The following is a 20,951-nucleotide window of genomic DNA, read 5'->3' as shown; positions in this document are numbered from 1 at the left end:
AATTTAATAGCAATTCAAAGTAAATTTGCAGCTCTCTACAACCTTGTTATGCAAGCACAGCCAGAGTCCTTCATTGCATATTAGGCGGTGTCTGGACAAACCCAAGTTTGCCAATTGGACAGTGACTGAAAATGCAGCGTACTGATGAGGTTGTTCTTTTTCTTTCACGCTGTTCTGTCAGCACACTTATTGCCAGATAAGTTTTCCACCTTTTCTGGGAAAGTTTACTAGCTTTGTGTTATATTATTATTTGCAACAAATCCAATTTTTACCAGCTGATTGGGCTTTCTGCTGTGTCAGCACATGTGTGGTTCTGAAGATCCTGACTGTCTCCTAGTACTGGCCTTCCATTTTACAGTTAGAGTGCTGCTATGTTTAGGATATATACTAGAGGATAATGTAAGGACAGATTCAGATACATGGGTTTCATTTAAAAATGCCCTTATATAACTACATAACTGCATTCACTGGTAGTATTTTAAGTCTGCCTACAGTTTAGCTTTAGCCAGTTCACACGTAATTCAGGTTCATTGCAATATCAGCCCATTCATGCAGGTTAAAAACACAAAATTAAGGTAGAAAAGTTTTTAATGCTTTTAACCTGTTGGCGCCAGCGATATGCAAATATGCAGCATCTCGGCAGCTGGGCCTTGATTCTGAGGGGGCGCATATTTGGGTACTCAAAGTAAGCAAACGTGCCAAGAGGGCACGCCCTGTGCGCTCCTGGTACATTTACCAGCACCTAGATCATGTGACAGCCAGTTATGGAGGTCACATTAACTTAATCCCCACCCCGAGCAAAAAAAAGTTTTTTTTGTGTGTGAGGGTGAAAACACCAGTCAGTTTTTACTGCTTTGACCCTTCTAAGGACATTTACTCTCTAACTATCCCAGTAACTGCTGCCACACTGAGCCACTGAATGTAAAGAGAAGATTCAAATTTTGAGTTGTCGTAGGAAGAGTGGGAAAATTTTCCAGTGAGGACAGGGTTGGGACCATTATTCAAGTTCATTTGGAGAAGTCACCTCTGGCGTTTTAAGCTTTCTATTTTCTAATGAAAACTAAGGAAAACTATTTTGGGTTTAAATTTCATTTAAGCTTTCTCCCTCCAACCAATATAATTTTGACTAGAGCTACTTTTACATATGTACTACTTAAATATGACGTAAATGAAGACCAAAGTAAAAATTATGAGAAGGTTAAAATGTTCTTTGAGATGTGAAAGCAAAGGAAGAACTTTGCCTAATTGTTAACATTAAAGTTTGATAGTCAAACAGCTAACATACAGTTGAGGCCCATTCACACTTGTGTGTTGCAGAAGTGTGTTGAACCACAATTTCATTGCAAATTGCTCACTAGCACCCTGTGCATTAAAAGAAAAGTATGGGATTATTAAATTATACTTGCCTATGTGAATGCAGCATTGATCCCCCGCCGGTTCTAAGGGTGAGAATGGAGCGATCAAACACCGCTGATCGCTCATTTCTCCCTGTCGCTCTGAGTAGAGAGCCGAGACTGTCAGTCTCTGGCTCTCTGCTCTGCTATCACTGGAACGCTGGGCTGTGGAGGGGGCAGGAGCTGTTGGCTTAGGCTCTCAGTGGCTCGCTGAGAAGCTGAGCCAGGTCCTGTTCCAGGCTCCTGGGTGGATCCTGACTATATAGTGTTTCCCCAGCCCGGACCGTCTAAGTGACGTCAGCTGACAGCAGACGTTAGCCTGTTGTCTGTTGAAAATCGATCACATGAATGCAGAACGATCCACAGAAGTACAGCCAAAAGAGCTTTAATGTGCAAAGACACTTGTGTTAATACCGCAATGGACGGTAGTGTGAATGACACACTAGATGGAATACATTACAAGGATTATAAAGCTTCTCTCACTGAGCACTTTATAAAAGACCATAGAAAATTTAAGTGGATTTTTTTCAGCAATAGATTGTGTCTCTTACATGTATAATGTATAAGCTTTATAATATTGATTTTAATTCATATTATATATGGAATGTAAAGAGAAACTGCTTGTCTTCATGGGGCATAATTCCCACCACTGACACCAATGATAGGTAAAGTACAATTCCTCCTAATGACACCAACAATGGGGCCCTATAACACCAAGGATGGGGTACAATTCATCTCAATGCCACCAACAATGGGGCACAATTCCTCCCACTGATACAAGCGATGATGAGGCACAATTCCTCCCAATGACACCAAAGTTGGTGTCATTGGTTTCTCCCCATTAACGTCTGGACCTATTCTACTCCCAATAGTTACAGTCCGGACCCCTTAAAGTCTGAAGGACAGTAAACTGGCCCTTTAGTGTAATAAGATCGTTACTTTAATAATAATCCCTTATTTTGACACTTAAACGTTTATCTCAAAGTTACGGAATGGGCAGATGATACCTACTTATGACACCATCAGTCATACACTGACTTATATAAGGACAATATACTAAACAATGGATGCATGGCCCTGTTTGTTTGCCTGCTGTGGGAGTGAGCATAAAATAAATTGGTTTCCTTAGAAAGTTCTATGATTCATTAGATAAAATACACATAATGTCTGTGCTTTTGCTTCTTGGGGACTTCTAGCTCTTGTAATGTAATATCAGGGTATAAGGCTTTGCCCTTCTCTGTTTACTTTTAATAACCACAGTATCATTTGCTTACACAGGTCTTTTTGGTGCGAAAAATCTCAGGAACCGATGCTGGCCAGCTATATGCAATGAAAGTATTAAAGAAAGCCACACTTAAAGGTAAATCACTTATCTTAATTTTATCTATTTCTATATTTATTTTGTATCTGTTCTTTCAATATTTGTGTGAGGGATTCCCTATAGCAGTAATTATAAATACTGTATATATTTACAGGGCTTAAAATTTCAAGTCCTGAGCTACTAGCCAGGCCTTAGAGTTACTCGCCACCAACAAACACATATAAACAGAGACACCTGTACACACACACAGACATGTACACACACGCACACAGACACATGTGTACACACACACAGACACATGTATACACACACAGGCACGTACAGACAAGCATACATACACAGAAATACACAATCACAGACACATGTACATACACTGACACATGTACACACAGACACATGTACGTACAGATACACAAACACACACACACACGTACATGCACGCACACACACATACACTCACACGTACATACACGCAGACACATGTACAGATACACACAGACACATGTACAATTGTACATGTATATACAAACACACACACACACACCCATAAAAAGTTGCAGTACTTCGTTGTTCACTCACAGATCCGGGTACTACACTCTAGGGGGAGGCAGAGAGCACAGCACACACTGCGCTCAGCTATTGAGCAGTCTGACAGCTCCCAGTGTCAATGACAGATCCAGCCTGAGCTCCGAGCCTGCTCAGCAAGATGGCCGTGGGGGACACAATCTCCCCCACCTTAATTTCCACACGCCATTGGCGAGCAGGCGAGTGGAAATTTCAAGCCCTGGTATATAAAGTATCATACAGTTTTGAAGAGACAACTGGAGTCTGATAAGTCTTTCAAAATATGTTTTTTGGTAAAAGGCTATCTGAAACATGCAAACACATTTTGGCCAAAGCCTGCATTCCTAATAATTGTTTTTGTGTTTAATACCGCTTTTGCTTTCATCTGTATCAAATTTTATCCTTTCAGAATGCTTGTTGTAAAGATTTTTCTGGTCATACATTGTTTGACATGAATATAGATCACATGACAGGACTCGACTAAGAGATTCTTTTATTTAGATATGGCAACCCTTTGAGGTATTTTTTTTTTTCTTTTCTTTTTTTTTTCTCCCTGAGAAACCTTGTGACTGACCAGAGAGATGTCCAAATGTGGAATCCTTGCGTGTAATTAATAATTTTCATGTCCACTATAGCCAGCAGATGTTTGTTTTAATCTGGAAATCTTTTAAATGGTCGTATTACCTCAGTTTGTTTTTTTCACATTCAAATAACGTTTTCATTGAGGTAACTAAAAAGAGAAATGAAGAGGATGCAGAAAATATAGATTGGAGGAGGGGTCAGCAGACAATGGAAAGATAAAGGGGGGAAGATCATAACTGGAAAAATATGGCAAGCATCCCATCACTGTGTGTGGCAAATAGGCTCCTTTCAAGGAGTCGTAACAAAATGCAACTGTCATAATGAGCATTCAAGAAAAAAAAAAAGCTTTTCTGCTTCATCAATATAAACATGGGGTATCAGAAGAGTCGACCCTTTGAGGAGGATCGACCACCCATGGTCGTATAGGTGATAGATCGTAAGCACCAGATTGAGCCATCCAATGAGCCCATACCTTTTCGAAATTTTGGCAGGGTATCCCCTTTGGTCAAATATAAACTTCTTAAATCCAATGCATGCACTCTTGCAGAAAATCATCAGTGAACTTATCTAGTCCTAAATTAGACAGTCTTTCAGGTTCAGGAAATACTGCCATGAAGGAAGCTGATCACTTGTTTACAGTATCCTTTAATCAAAGTGCACAATCTGATTAAATGGAAAAAAAAATGTGCAGGTAGCAGTGGAACACATGAGCACTTTATTCAGTGCCAGTTTGTGCTATATGCAGTGACAGATGTTTTACCACATGGTAAAATGTCTGTCATTGCAAGGACACAGGACAATTGTTTTCAATATGTCCCGTTCACACTGCAGCATTGCGTAGCGCTGCAAGATGCTGCGGTAAAATGTAGACATGCTGCATTTTATCGCAGCACACCGGGCCAAATTGCACTGCAATGTGCCTGACATTGCAGCAAATGATGCATTTTGTACACTTATAGTTTGTACTAAATAAAATGAGCCGTGCAATGCGCTGAACCGCGCACCATACTACCCCTAGTGCAGCCGGCAACACAGAGCAGCCAGGTGGTGAATCGCTCCTGCCGCTCTGCATTTGCAGTGTGAATTGGCTCAGAGATTACTGTGAATGAATGATGTGGTTGTGTAGGGCTCGGATGATTTTTAATGTGACACCAGCTGAATATTGATTAAATACGGGTGTAACATGTTCCAAAAGGTGAACCTATCATTTAAGTACAGGTGCTTCAGTCTGTTTTTAATTTTTTTTTTTTTTTCAAAGCCACTGGGCCTAATTTCTTTGGTTGATTCATTAATCAGAAAACAGAATATTTGAGCAAAAATAGAGTTCATTCATATAACGATAAGTCAGAATACATTTTATATATTTATTACAGGTATTCATATATAGCTGACAATTTGTGCAGTTCTTTACAGATATATATTGTACATTCACATCAGCCCCTGCCCTCAAGTAGCTTACACTTTCTAAGGTCCCTGACTCAACATTTGTTTGGGTTTATTCAATTAACCACTTGCCTACCAGGCACTTATACCCCCTTCTTTACCAGGCCAATTTTCAGCTTTCAGCGCTGTCGCACTTTGATTGACAATTGCGCAGTTATGCAAGATTGTACCAATATGAAATGTTTACATTTTTTTTCTCACAAATAGAGCTTTCTTTTGGTGGTATTTACTTGTCGCTGGGTGTTTTACTTTTTGTGCTATAAACAAAAAAAGTGCAAAAAATTTGAAAAAAAAAAATTTCTTTGTTTCTATTATAAAATTTTGGAAACGGGTAATTTTTCTCCTTCACTGATGTGCGTTGATGAGGCGGCACTGATAAGCAACACTGATGAGCACTGATAGGCAGCACTGAAGGGCACTGATAGGCAGCACTAATGAGGTGGCAGTGATAGGCGGCACTGATGATGGGTACTGATAGGTGGCACTGACTGGCATCACTGCTGGGCGCTGACTGGCATCACTGCTGGGCGCTGACTGGCATCACTGCTGGGCGCTGACTGGCATCACTGCTGGGCGCTGACTGGCATCACTGCTGGGCGCTGACTGGCATCACTGCTGGGCGCTGACTGGCGGCACTGCTGGGCGCTGACTGGCGGCACTGCTGGGCGCTGACTGGCGGCACTGCTGGGCGCTGACTGGCGGCACTGCTGGGCGCTGACTGGCGGCACTGCTGGGCGCTGACTGGCGGCACTGCTGGGCGCTGACTGGCGGCACTGCTGGGCGCTGACTGGCGGCACTGCTGGGCGCTGACTGGCGGCACTGCTGGGCGCTGACTGGCGGCACTGCTGGGCGCTGACTGGCGGCACTGCTGGGCGCTGACTGGCGGCACTGCTGGGCGCTGACTGGCGGCACTGCTAGGCATTGACTGGAACAACCGCTGTGCACTGACTGGTGGCACTGACTAGCAGCACTGGTGGGCACAGGTGGGTGGCACTGGTGGGCACAGGTGGGTGGGCACAAGTGGGTGGCACTGCTGGGCACAGGTAGGTGGCACTTCTGGATGGCACTGCTGGGCACAGGTGGTTGCACTGCTGGGCACAGGTGGGCAGAACTGGTGGGTGGCACTGCTGGGCACCGATCATCAGAGCACTGATCATCACTGCCCTGATGATCGGTGCTGATCCCTGCTCTGACAACTGCCGGTTCTCGGCAGTACTTTCCTCACGATCTGGCAGCATTAGGAAAGTGCAGCCGAGAACCGGCAATTGCATTTCCCTGTGATCAGCGTGTCATTGGACATGGCTGATCACGTGGTAAAAGGCCGATGTGATTGGCCTTTTACCACATAGGACACAACAATCCGTAGGACACAACGATCACGGAGATCGCCGGGTGCGCGCGGGAGAGCGCATTCTGGGAGGAAATCATATGATGCCCTCCCAGAACTGGCCGGCCTCAGTGTAGCCGTCATTCGGCTTTCTGCGGTCGGCAACTGGTTAAAGCTCAATTAAGCTTTGACTGGATCGCATAGAAGCCGATTGGTTTCTATGCAGGGCGGCACAAGATTTTGCACTCTCCAGTTTGGGAAAATCAGTCTCTATAGCTTAACTCCAGCTTCTTGCGATAAATAAAAATTACGACCAAAGAACAACCCAAAATAAATTCTCCAGCTCTTGACGATACCATATATGTGTTTGTTGTTTGTACCCGTAGTACAGTCCAGAAACAATAGTGCACATTTTGTTTTTTGTCTTTTTTTAACTAAAACATACTGACACCAATTTTTTTTTTAAATCCTGACCTTTGACACTGACCTTTTGAGCTTGACCTTTGACTCTGACCTTGACCCAAACACTTACCCTGGCACTGAACTAGATCAAAATTTGATCTAGGTATTATTTCTTTATATTTTATTTTCTAATATTTATTCATCTTTTTTATTTTTCCTTACAAACATTTTTTTCCCTCTATGCCAGGAGTTAGAGATATACAATGTATCTCTCTTCTCCATTCATAGAGAGAAAAACAAAAGGGGGGGCCGGGCTGTACAGTGACTGATCACTGTGATGGCCAATTAGAGGCTATCACAGCGATCATGTGACCCAGAATCGGGAGTCCGTGCGGCGCACTCCAAACAGAAAGACAGGTACGCAAATATGCGGCCCCACGGGAAAAAAACAGTTCTGTGAGGCCGCATATTTGTTTTAGGTTGGTGTGAAGGGGTTAAATACTTGCCAACCCACTCACAGGTAAGGTACAGTGAGCGGGCAGCAGCTACTGGCTCAGTACCTGTACATCGCTGAGCACATGGGCACCAAGGCGTCCAGTGACGCAATCCTGTGACTGCTGTGTCATTGAAAACTACAAGCTGAGAGCCGCTAAGGCTCTCGGGATTTGTAGTTCATCTATTCCCATTTAAAAAGTGACAGGAGAGGGGGGATTCGGCAGCGGCTGCAGCATTGGGATTGTGTTACATGTTCCACCCTGAAAATGGGTGGAACATGTAACATGTTCTCAAAGGTTAACTTATTCTTTAAGCGCCTTCAGTCATAATTTTTATATAGTTGTTGTCCATCGATCTAAAATCAGGGCATTGGGCTCTGGGAAACCATTTCTTCTTCTGGCCTGTTTGTTACTATATCTACTTATAACATAGATCATGTACTGTGGGGAAATTGCAGCATCTGAGTTCCAGTGACATTCCAGTGGTTTGTCCTTTTATTTAGAATGTATTTCCTAAAGATTAACCAGAAATTTCAGCTCAAAACAGTGCCCTGACTGTCAAAGTAGGGCTAGCAGTGGAAGGCGTTCTCCTTGCCGACAATGAGTAAAACTGGTTTAATTCCCCCCCAAACTAGAAGTCTCGCTGATCAGGCACAATTACGTTATTTTTACTGTCCCTCTCCTATTTGCAACATGTATTGCATTTATACAGTGTGCGTAGTATGTTTAGCCATAAGAAGGATCTCCCTGTGTAGGTGTACAGTACATATTGCATTGTTTCTTTTCTGAAGACATTACTATCTACGTTTAATAGTGTGATGCTTTTACTTTAAACTGAGAGTATTCAAGGGCTTCACTCACCAAGTGTGCTTTAGGATTTCTTGCTCCCTGGCTATGCGTTACACAACTGTCGCCTCCAGTCCCAGGATCCCTGCTAGACTACTGTCTCAGCCTCTGGCTCGGGTCCTGTTGACAATCCAATTCAGACAACGATCTGATCGTTCCATTCCAGCACTGACTACTAGCCTTGACATGTACTGTCAGTGTTTCCTTCTCATCCTGCTTCCTCAACAGCAATGGCTTCCTCAAGAGTCCTGACTGACTGCAAGCTCTTCCATTTGTGGACAAACCCTTAAGCAAAAGTTGATATATTCCAGTGTACCAGTCTTTTGGTGAGGTGGCTGCATTTGCTTTATTTTCTTTAAGACTTTTATTTCCTTTAATTTTACCTGGCAATTAAACAAATATACCTTCTAGGCGGTTGTACCTTATTCTTGCACTTTATCCATGGAGGGAAAAATGGGTGACACAGGACTACAAACCGATTTTCCTCTATTCATCTCCATTACATGGGGGTGGGGGATTAGTCTACAGAAACCAAAGCAAGGTAACATTTGTGCTTTCAGCTCATCTCACAGGAAGTGACAAGGACAGTGCATTTTTGGCAAGATCAACCAGTATTTACTGTACCTTGTTCTTGTTGAAAATGTTCTTATCCTAAGAAAAAAGAAATGCAGCCACCATATCTAAAAACTATTAAGCTGCAATATGAGTTTATTTTTTCAGTTTGAATTTTCTTTAATTACACTTCTGTTCTGAGTGTGTATGCATGCATGTGTGTGTGTGTAAATACTGTATATGTGTGCAGACACTCACAATGCCACATGGTGCAGTTCAGAATAAGCAGTTGTAGAGGAGACATGGTTCTTTTTAACCACTTCCTGTCTAGCCCATGTACATAAACGGCCAGACGGGAGCAGTGCAGGAGCGGGTGGCCGTTTCTAAACATCCTCCTGCATTTCCTGCCTGTGCGCGCTTCTTCTGGACACAGCGGAACACCGATTGCTGTACGGGACCTCTGTGTGAGGTCCCGATTATGTTATCACTGATTGGCTAATCAGTGATCACATGAATAGTAGTAAGCAAGATGTCACTTCCTGACATCATTGCTTACTATTAGTGAAATCTGTGAATGATCATATAGGTCACATGGTACAAGGCTATTTACAACAGCCTTGTACCATGTGATAAGCTGTGACCAATCACAGCTCTCACAGTATTTCTTAGAGAGGAGGAGAAATGACTGCTTTTTACAGCCTTTGTGAGTGTAAAAGCAATCAGTGTGTTGCCGGAATGGATACATATGGATCAGGTGGGATTTGTCCCAGGGAGGGAGGGTAGGGACAATGGACTAAGATCTTTGCTTCTTATACAGAAATATAGGAAAGCAAATGATCCTGTTCTATTATCTGTAGATGCTGAGAAGGCTTTTGACAGATTAGATTGGGGGTATATGTTAGATACATTGGAAGTATTGGGGATAGGCCCAGAATGAGAAAATGGATAAAGAAGCTTTATAGTCAACCCTCTGCTGCAATAAAAGTAAATGGAGAAATATCTGAATTTTTTAAAATGCAAAATGGGACACGACAGGGATGCCCCTTGTCAAAGCCCTTGTTGTTTGTTCTGTCTCTGGAATCTCTCCTAGTAATAATAAGGAAAAGTATAGATATAAAAGGGATCAAGATAGGAGAAATGGAACATAAAGTAGCAGCTTATGCGGATGAGATGCTGTAGTATGTGAATAACCCCAGAATGACATTGCCTAACTTAATGAAAACATTAAAGGAATATGGGGAGCTATCACATTTAAAATTTAATCCAACTAAAACGGAAATTCTTAATCTAAATCTTCCAATTAATGAGAAACAAAGTTTGCAGAAAGAATTTCCCTTTCTGTGGAAGGAAAAAGATCTAAAGAATTTAGGAGTAAATTTGACTGCATCCCCAAAACAATTTATATAAAATGAATTGTATCCCATTGTTAAACGAGATTAATGATGACCTAAGGAAATTTGGGACGGGAGGAATGTTGTAGATAGGACGAATAAATTTAGTGAAAATGCTAATTGTTCCAAAAATATTGTATAAATTCTAAATGATACCAATAAACCTCCTGGGAATATATTTTAAAATAGTTTAAAAAATTATAAGATATATATGGAGGAATAAGAAACCTAGAATAAGCTATGAAGTTCTAAGTAGAGATAAAGAGAATGGGGGATTGGGTGTGCCAGATTTTAAAAGCTATTATAATTCAATAATGTTAGCGAGAATTTTTGATTGGACACATAATGCACACAGGAAAAGTTGGATAAATATAGAAAATACACTGAGTAAAACACAAATATGTAGGGTAGTATGGGTACCACCTCAATATCGGGGATTAACAGATAACACAAGTATATGTACACAAAATGTATTGAACATTTGGGATGTAGTTCACAAACAAATGAGATGGGAATTTAATTCAATGTTGATGCCCATAGTGGCAACATATTTCTTCCCGCCGGGGAAGGAAAACATAGCAGGGAAGTGGATAAAAAAGGAAGATATACAATTACGAGATGTAATGAAGGGGGAGGAAATCAAACCATTCTTTGAACTAAAAAATAAGACAGAATTGTTCTCTTAATTGGACAAATGGCGTTTTTGTCAACTAAAACATTTCATAGGAAAACTTCCCAGACCCTTAAGAGTAAAAGCAGAGTGGAAACTCTTTTGAACGGTTTAGTACACAAGGTGACGGAAAACATGGAACTTTTAAGATTTATAAAATACTCACTAAATTGACAATGGATTCAGCACCGGCTTATATGAAGAAATGGGAAAGGGAGTTAGGGGTAACATTAGAAGAAGAAAAACAAAAAAAGATATATAGATTAACACATGGATGTGTAAATATGAAGGAGGTGGAAATGAAGTGTTTGGCGAAATGGTATAATACACCTAATGTTGCACATAAGCAAGATAAAGATAAATCACCTTTGTATTGGCGTGGATGTGGGGAAAAGTGCACTATGGTACATATCTGGTGGGAGTGTTATACAATTCACGAGTACTGGGAGGAATTAATTTATCAGAGATAACTGGAATTAGAGTCCCAAAAGATCCAGAGATCTGTCTCTTACATGAAACGGAGCTAACAGTGAAGGAGTAAAAAAATTCTGGCCTATTTTATTTAATAAACGCAGCAAAATGGTTGATACATAAATTTTGGCGGAAACAGGAGGTACCAAAGATAAAGGATTGGATGGAAAAGATAGATCAGATATATAGGATGGAGGAACTTTACCATATAAATGAGGATAAAGTGGAGAAGTTTCATAAAAAATAGGAAGACTTTAAGAAATTAAATCAATACGTAAATTCAGAGCGGTAAGGAGAAAAGGTTGGGTTTATTGTGTAAAAAGGAGAAGGAAAATAAGGGAAAAAATAGAAGATGAAATCTCTAGGACTCCCAAGAGAAGTGAAAAACGTAGAGTAGAACTATGAGGATGGGAGTGGGGGATTGGGGGGAAGGAGAGGGAGAAGGGTGGATTGGAAGGGTAGGGGGGGAACAGATAAATGTATATTTTGATTATGTATGTTGAAAATGTAATTTTTTTTATTACTGTGGTTGAAATGATAAAATTCAATAAAATATTAATTAAAAAAAAAAAAAATGCACCTCCCACAAGTAGTACAGTGTCACTATGGCTACACTGTACTGCTAGGGTGACAGTATGTTAAAAAAAAAAACACACACCATAAATGTAAACAAATTTTGAAAAATTAATATTTTGGGTTGTAAACTAATTTTGGGGGGGGGGGGGGGGGGGGTTTGTTTTTTGTTTTTTGTTTTTTTTTTTACTAAAAAGATAGCTGAATACATTTTGGGCAAGATTTATGAAGAAAGATTATTTGCAAAATTTTATAAGAAAAACACTTTTCTTTCAAAATGTTTTTTCATTTATATAGCAAAAAAATAAAAATCCCAGTGGTGAATAAATACCACCAAAATAAAGTTTTATCTGCTAAAAATTTCATATGTTGCATGACCACTCAATTGTCATTCAAAGTGTTATAGCACTGAAAGCTGAAAATTGGCCTGGACAGGAAGGGGGTGAAAGTGTCTGGACTTGGAGTGGTTAAAGGATAATGTGCAGTTGCACTTGTGGGCCAGTTATAAATTATGTGCATTGAACCTGGCTAAGCCAGCCTGGAAACAACTGTATTGGTTCATATTTTATATTAGAGTGTTATTTACCCTTTAATAGTCAAATATTATAAAATTGTGGCGATTTACATAAATGTATGCTCAAACCCACATTTCAGTTGGTAATGCTCACCAGAAAATATATAGAAGGCAGATCTCCAACAGAATCATAGACACTAGAGAAACCTGACAGACATTTTAACCCTTCTTTACTCTATCCTTTAAAACAAAAAAAAGGCATTTATCCTTTTTAGGTGTCTGTTATTATTGATTCTATTTAGGGTATGTTTATAATTTTTTTTCCCCACGCAAGTCATTCAATAATAACCCGAGATTCGCACATTTTTCTAATTGGATTCTGTTATGAATCCTGCGTAAAAGTTGTGTGAATCTTGTTTGATGTCATTTATAAATCGCTTTAAATCAGCTCAATTTTGCCATTAAATATTTTTCAAAAGCAAACGTTAAACAGCTTGGTTTGATTAGAAACTTGTACGTGAATTTGTTCTATTATTTATTTTTTTCCTTTTCTCATAGTTCGAGATCGTGTTAGAACAAAGATGGAGCGTGATATTTTGGTGGAAGTTAATCATCCATTTATTGTCAAATTGCACTATGGTGAGTACAAGATTTCTCACTGCTGATAGACTTATACCAGCTGTTAGAGTGTTACGTCCCAGTTTTAAGAAATTTCAACTTTTTAACTGAAACTCATTTTAAATGTTTGAATAATGAGCAGCTCTGTGATTCAGTAACTAAAGAGGAATTTTGCCCATAACAATTTGATAGAAAAAAAAATGTTCTATAGCAAAGAACACACTTCACATTAATAATTATGCTATCAAAATTAGTGTGTGCTGTAAATTACCTCCAGCATTATTCCTGTTTTTTTGCTAAAGGCTGCCAGTTTTCTGAAGCCCAGAGCCCCTGATCAGCAGTAAATCTGCAGGCTGTTAGCAGAACGGCATCTACATTTGTCACTGTGTCGAAAGAGAGAGAGCAACTGAGCATGTGCAGAGCAGGGTGATAGTGTATTACTGGATTTTAAACATTTATAGGCACTTATTTTATATTTTTGTATTTATTGAATAAGAAAAGTTTCCTTTTTTTTTCACATCACAACATTCCACCACATACATTTTACATCTTACATATCTACATGTAACATTTTCTTTACTTGTCTCAAATTACACATTTCTTATATACCTCAAGGTTAATTAAGCCTCAAATTCTCTTCTCTAGTATACATTAACCGTTCCGTTGCCATCTGAGAAGGCATTACTTCCAAGTTATTATTCCATTTGTCCCCATACTTTAACATTCTTATCCAGTTCACCTCTATGTTGAAATACCATGTTCTTTTTGTGAGACTTCATTTACTATTTTAACCCATAATGCGTGTGTTGGGGGGGTCTTAGACATTCATCTCTGTGCAATTAAAGTGTTACTAAATCCAGGACCCTGTATTCACTATATCTGGCTTTCCACAGTACACAGAACATGGAAGTAAAATTATTATAGGAAATATAAACTGCTAAATATCTTTTCTAATCAGTAGTTAGGGCGGTCTTGTGACTTCTGTCAGTGTCCTAATGCTTGTAGGAGTGTTCATTCTGCACTAGGAGGATGCAGAACCACTGACCTCAGTCTGGACAATGCTGATTGGCCCTGTGCTGATCACATGCTCTCTCCCAAGAAAAAAAAAAGAAAAACCTCTCTAGGAATACACACCAAACTGAGCATGTGCAGAATGATTCCACACAATATGTCTTATCAGGAGATAAGAGTGGGGACACTGGAAGAAAAGGGAGGATCAGAGAAGTCAGGATCAAACAGCGTTTTTACACAATGCAGAGGATTAACTCCTTAGGTTCCACAGTGAGTATAACAAGCATGCTTTACTGCATATACAGACCGATTTTACTGTTGTGGGTCTAGTAACACTTTAATTTCCGTGCCAAAAACAGTAAACGGTTAGCTACCAACCACATCTTGGAAGCAACCTTCTATCCAGCCACCTCAGCACACACACCCTGGGATCACTTAAAATGATTGATCCTTAATATCTTGATTGTATCCTGCATCTGTGTCCAGGATTTGGCACGACCACTTTTTTTATTTTCTATTTATTTAATTTATTTCACTCCCACGTTTTGTCACTTTTTCTTTCTTATGTGTGTGTTTTTCTCACAGGATGGAGGGTGTGGGTCCTCGGGCCTGCCCTGAAGTCTAGGGGGAGGATGTGTGGCCTTTTGGTTCCTCCTCCCCTGTTCTGGGGGGTTTTCTCTTCGGGAGAGCCCCCTGACCGAGCACTGGGTGGCTGGCTTCAGCTGGCCACAAGGAACGGTGGTCCACCGGGCCTTTTGGCCAGGAGGACCAAATGGAAACCTTGTCCCTGTCAGGAGCTTAGTGCCCCGGGGGATCAGGGTAGTGGTCCATCCCCTTCGGGGGAAGGACAAGGCACACCCCTAAGTGCACTTTTTCGTGTGGTGTTTTGCACTTGCACTTTTTTGTGAACACTTACGGGTTTTTCGTTTTTCGCACGTTTGCGGACTTAAAAAAAAAAAAATCTGTGTTCAGGATCTGAACAACTTGGGACATCTCCACAACATGTGTATTAAGTGTGTCCTCCTCCTGCCCACACCATGGACACATGGGGCTGGCTCTCATCCCATCTATACAATTTCTGAGGCGTTCTATATGAATTTTGAATAATAAACATTTTTGCCACTGTAGTCTACATCTTGGTGATATTGCCTTTTGAGGTTCTCTGTACTAATGCTCCATAAATGACTGATATTTAACACCTCCTTGAAGGTGCTTTTATAACATTATTGAATAACGTAGTGTAATGTAATGTTATGCAACTCCAATGTTCCGACCTTGACTGCATTTGTATAGCATGTCTAAGTTGTAGGTACTGATAAAAAAACACTTATTTTTTAAATTAAATTCATCTTGTAGGTGGTGAGTCCTTCAGGACTTGACCCTGACATAACTGAGGAATATATTCCAAACCTCTTATCCTCAAATCCCTGTAACTTTAATAGATCAAGATAATTGTTTTTGAAACATGCAGGTATAATCAGTATATCCCACATATTCAAAATGTGTTTTCATCTTAGTCCACACATTATCAATCATAATCAAAGTAGGGTATTAATGGACACTTATTTTTAATGTTTTTCATAGCTATACCTGCAAAAGGGACCAGCTTGAAGTCATCTTGCAGGACTTAAGTTTCTGACTAAAGTTACACTTAATGTAATCTTTTAAACAGAGTCTGTTTTGGCACCTTTACTTTTAGTGTAGCAGCCTTTTACCAATAATGTGAACCTGTGTGGCTGTTGGCCTTGAGGGTAGTAATAAAAGCTTCTATCCAGATCATTTGCCTTGATGGCGCTTGGTGCTAAGAGGGGCTGTTTTTGGACCCCACAGAATGGCCTGTAATGTTGCCTTCTGGTACTAGATCCCACAGAAAAGGGACTGTGGTCCACTGCAGTGGGTCCTGTTCCTGCTGACTCTGGATTTGGCAAAGCTTGGGCTGCATACACTGCAGCTCTGCACGATAAACTGTAAGTAACATGCCCTTGTGTCCTTTAATGTGTGGATTACTCCTGGCAATGTGGATAGACTTTTCTCCCCATGCTTGGCCAGCATAGATCCACAGTATGACTCAGGGTTAGAGTTGGTTTCAGGGTTTTCCCTAACTCCTTCCTGGTACCTTTCTTTAGTGCATTTCTGTCCACAGAAATTCCCTTTTTGACTTACCTTCACTACCCCTCCTGATGTCAGAGGAAGCTGATCTAAAAGTGTCCAGGTAGGCAGTATTATCCATGTCAAATGATTACCTACAGGAAGATGATCAGACTTTTGGTTTCTCCCAGGCTCAGAAGATACTGTTGTGAATCCTCGCACCAACTTGTCATTGAGGGTGATAAAAGGCTCCAACACCAGAAAATCCCTACCTGTTACTCCCTCATATTGAGTATAATCTATAGGAGGACTGGGTGTGCCTGGTGAACCCCCCCCCCCCCCAAGTTTGTGTAACATTACCTGATAGAAGAATACTTGATAGAAGAAAGCGTCTACAAGAGATGGGCAGGACTTGCAGTAGATCCTGATGTGCCTTACCTGAACAAGACCCTCACTGTTCCTGTAGACGATGATCCAGTGTTTTAAGGACCCAGTCCTTTTTCATGGTAGTGGTGGCCAAGCAACTCACAGTTGCTACCACAGGGGTTTGCCGGGCCTCACTATTCTGGGCTAAAACCTTGTCTGTCTCGGCAAAACAATGTGGTGCCCTTTGTGGGGATTCTTCTGCATGGTAGCAGTAGGAGCTTTTATCAAAAATTCTGATTATGCACCATGGACAGGTTGAGATTCTCTCCAGAAGCTTCCCTGCCTAGGTCTCATGTTGGTTCATGTTAGTTGGTGGAGCTCACATGCTAGGAACCGCTAGAATGAATGCCCTTTGGGAGCAAATGCCGTTTAGCAATGCCCTGGATATGTTTGTCCACAAAATCACTGGAGGGAAAAGCTCTCAGCTCTTGCTACTGAAGAAAAGGCAAAAGCTTATGCTACCTAAACTTCTGTGGCTTAGGCTGAGAATACCGTATTTGTCGGCATATAAGACGACTGGGCGTATAAGACGACCCCCAACATTTCCACTCAAAATATAGAGTTTGTTATATACCGCCGTATAAGACTACCCCCTCTTTCTTTTTGCTGGTGCCATGATAGGGTTGATAGGGGTTTGACTGCTGGACATTTTCTATGCTGTATTGTACTGTACAATGGTGCAGTACTGTGGTTGGCTGTATACAAAGCCGGATTGGATTGGTCCCTGCTCCCTGTCTGCCCTCCCTGTCTCCATGTCACTACCATGTCCCTGCATCTCCCTGTAATTGGCACTAGTGCGCAAGTCCGCATGTGCGAGCTCTGAGTAGACAAGGGGCGGGCCGGAGCGCCGCTGCTTCCCGCCGAGCAGAACGGGCCGGTCACGCCGAAAAGGCTGGCACCCCTGTATCGCTGCTGATGCTCGCCGCAGCCATGCTGATGACCCGCCGCGGCTGGTATGTAGAATGAGGTGGGCGGGCATCGGGAGGCCACTATGGGCACCGGGCGAGTATCGGAAGGCCACTATGGCAGCTATGTCTATCCCAACTGAAGTGCACCCGGCATATAAGACGACCCCCCCACTTGGAGGCATGTTTTTCAGGGCAAAAAAGTCGTCTTATACGCCGGCAAATATGGTAGTTCCTTTTGCCTCCCCAGAACTCAAGATCCAAACAGAAACCTGGCACTCGCTTCTGTAAGAGAGAATGGAAACCCAAGCCCTCCAAGGCTAGAGACGAGCCTTCTTTCCAGTGAAGGGGTTCCCCCACTTCAAGTGGGGAATACTTCTTGGCCTTTGCGGCCATTTTGGTCAAGATGACCCAAACATCTGGGTCCAAAACACACAGCAGAGGCAATAAACTCAAAATATTTTGCTTTGCCTCCTCCACTCATCATCAAATGTGCCTATGACACCAAAGAAAAAGTGACCTTTTTTGTTGCCCTAAAACTGTTATGCAGACTCAGTGCCTGGACCTACATATGCATCTGAACAGGAAGGCCAGGATGGTAGTAGCAGTGTTTGAGAAAGGTGGGAGCATTTAAAAGTCATTGGGCTGTGTTGTACCATCATGAGTCTGCAGGTATGCTGGGTTTTTTTGTCACCTTCAGGTGTCTTGGTTTACACACCTCCTCTCAGCTACGATTTCGGAACCAGAGTCAGACTCTGATATGTTGGTTGTAGATTACACAAATCCAAAGTGAAATGAAGAGGACATTGAGACCATGTTAGAGAAAGCTGCCTAAGATTTCTCTCTCCCACGTTGCCACTATATTGAAGGGGGAGCTTCATGCAGCATGCTTGCTAATGTTGATAAGCTCATGGACTCCGTTTGCAAAAGCCTTGCCAATTGTGTAAATTGACACTTTTCCGTCTCACCTTGCTCCTTTGGGCACAAAGACCTACAAAAATTTGCAAGAAATTCACTGTTCATAAACAGAATGTGTAGTGTATAACAATTGGCTCCCTCCTGAAAGGATTTACAGTGGAAAATGATTTGGCAAAAAGTGGGCTTTTCCTGTGGTTGACCCTACCGTTTCTATCCTAAACAAACATCTCATTGTACCTATTGTCAATGTTCCTTCTTTCAGAGATTCTGCAGATAGAAAATTTGAGATGCTCTTAAAAGCTTTCTTTAAAGGAGAAGTGTGGGATAGTACAAATAGTATCCTCACCACAGAACAGCTTTTCTTTATTTCGTCTGTACTTCTGTTTTTGCGGTGTCCTCATTCCAAGTCCTGGCTAGGTCCACTTAGGGTTTGAAAGTTTAGAAGGGGCAGTTACATCTGGAGTGATCTTCCCCTCATTCTCTTCTTTAGGTAGTTTTAAAGGCTCAACGTTTTTACCTTCATTCATTCTTTGTGTGCAGCAGCCCCCCATCTCGATCCAGCGATGTGCACAAGAGCTTCAGCTGTCCTGTGCCTCTCCCTTCTTATTGGCTGAGACGACAACGGGAGCTGTCAATCTCAGCCAGTGAGCCATTCGGAAGAGAGCAGACGTGGAGTCAACCGCGTCTGTGTGTGAATGGACACACAGCAGCAGCTCAGGACCGAGCCTACTCTGGTGTCCCCATAGCAAGCTGCTTGCTGTGGGAGGCACTTGGCAGAAGGTATGGGCCAGGAGCTCTGGAGAAGAGGAGGATTGGGACTGCTCTATGAAAAACCACTGTACAGAGCAGGTAAGTATGACGTTTGTTTTTTGTTTTTTTTTTCAATCTGTCGTTACAATCACTTTCAGCTCTCAGCTGTGGCCGCGCTTTGCCTGCGGGCTCAGGTCCAAATTACAAGCTGGAATGTGTACGCTTGTCATGTGCCTCCTTTTCCAAGGAAATGTGACATCACACAGTCAACAAGAAATGGAGGCACATAACAGTTTGCTAAGCTGAGGGAGTTGCACCTTAAGGAGACTTTACTGCTATAACTACATGTTTTTGCAGTCGCTTCCCTGCTCCACTCTGCAGAGAGAAAGCACTTATTGGAAAGGTCAGCAGGGTTAAAGTTCTGCTGCTTTTTTTTAGGCTTTCATCTTTCTATTTTCACTTGGTGATCTGACCAGTAACACATCACCTGTATTAGGGTTCCTGCACTCTGCATAAAGGAGCAATAGAGACACCAGCATTGGTTTAGACACCAGCAGGGGTAGGCAACCTGCGGCTCTCCAGCTGTTGCAGGACTACAAGTTCCATCATGCCTCTGCAAGTCATAGCTGTAACTGTCAGTTTTGTAATATTGCAATGCCTCATGGGAAATGTAGTTCCACAACAGCTAGAGAGCCGCAGGTTGCCTACCCCTTGTTTAGGGGGAGGGAAGTGTTAGATTCACTAGCAGATTTTAGATACAAATTGAAGACAAACTTCAGCTAATATTTTATAAGCCATTACAGCAACAGTTTTAACCCTTTTGGAATAAAGGTTTTACACAAGCTGACCACTGAAAGCACCCCTATCAGTGTTAAATGGTTTGTCTCAACCCTCAATTGTTATATCTGCAGGAGAACTTGCTCTGTTGAAAAAGCAGACTTGCTGGCAGGATGGGGGGGGGGGGGCAGAGCAGACAGCGGTGACTGACAGTGTGAGAACTCAGTGGTCTGGTTGGCAGTCATGTAGTCGCTGAGTTCTCACACATAGAGCCAGCGGGGGACAGATGCAGCATCGGACCAATGCTGCATTCACCTAGGTAAGTATTGATGGGCAAAAAAAACAACTATTGCTTCTAATAATTGGGAAGCTGCAATATAATGTTTGCTTTTGGGTTTAATACCACTTTAAGGCTGTTGCCATGTTTGACATCTACAAACGTGCATCTCTGAAAATGACTTGTAACTCGTGTGCAAAAATAGCAATTTCTTATATTAACCACCTCCCGCCATATAGTCCAATGACGGAGCAAGGTGGTTCTCTCGTTCTGGGAGGACGCCATATGACGTCCTCCCATTCTCACCGCGCATGCGCGGCTCAGGGAGCGCACAGCGTGGCGATCGGCGGTGCGCTGTGTTCCTCGGGCACAGATCACCGATCCACGGAAAGAGCCGAAGATGTCGGCTCGGTCATGTGATCAGCTGTGTCCAATCACAGCTGATCACATGTAAACAGGGAAATGCCGGTTATCGGCATTTCTCTCCTCACGAGCTGTCACGCTGACAGCTCGAGAGGAGAGCCAGTAATCTGCATTTCCGTGGAGGGACATGTACACTGATCATCAGGGCCACTGATGATCAGTGTGGCCCCAGAAGTGCCACCTGTCAGTGTCCATCAGTGCCAGCTGTCAGTGC

General features: G+C 42.1%; 1 protein-coding gene across 2 annotated transcripts in view; it reads left to right on the top strand.

The window, feature by feature from the left end:
• RPS6KA3 (ribosomal protein S6 kinase A3) overlaps window positions 1-20,951 on the top strand; it is a 225,680-nt gene that overhangs the window by 130,639 nt on the left and 74,090 nt on the right. For both annotated transcript variants that reach the window (XM_089683932.1, XM_089683931.1), the window contains 2 exons: window positions 2,673-2,754; window positions 13,103-13,183. In XM_089683932.1, coding sequence (XP_089540058.1) covers window positions 2,673-2,754; window positions 13,103-13,183 — 163 coding nt within the window. The remainder of the gene's footprint in view (window positions 1-2,672; window positions 2,755-13,102; window positions 13,184-20,951) is intronic.

This window comes from Staurois parvus, unplaced genomic scaffold (assembly GCF_062004578.1).
Source record: "Staurois parvus isolate SC_StPar_1 unplaced genomic scaffold, SC_StPar_1.0 ptg000327l, whole genome shotgun sequence".
Lineage (NCBI taxonomy): Eukaryota > Metazoa > Chordata > Amphibia > Anura > Ranidae > Staurois > Staurois parvus.
The sequence above is the reverse complement of the archived record's forward strand: the minus strand, read 5'-3'. Positions and strand labels throughout refer to the sequence as shown.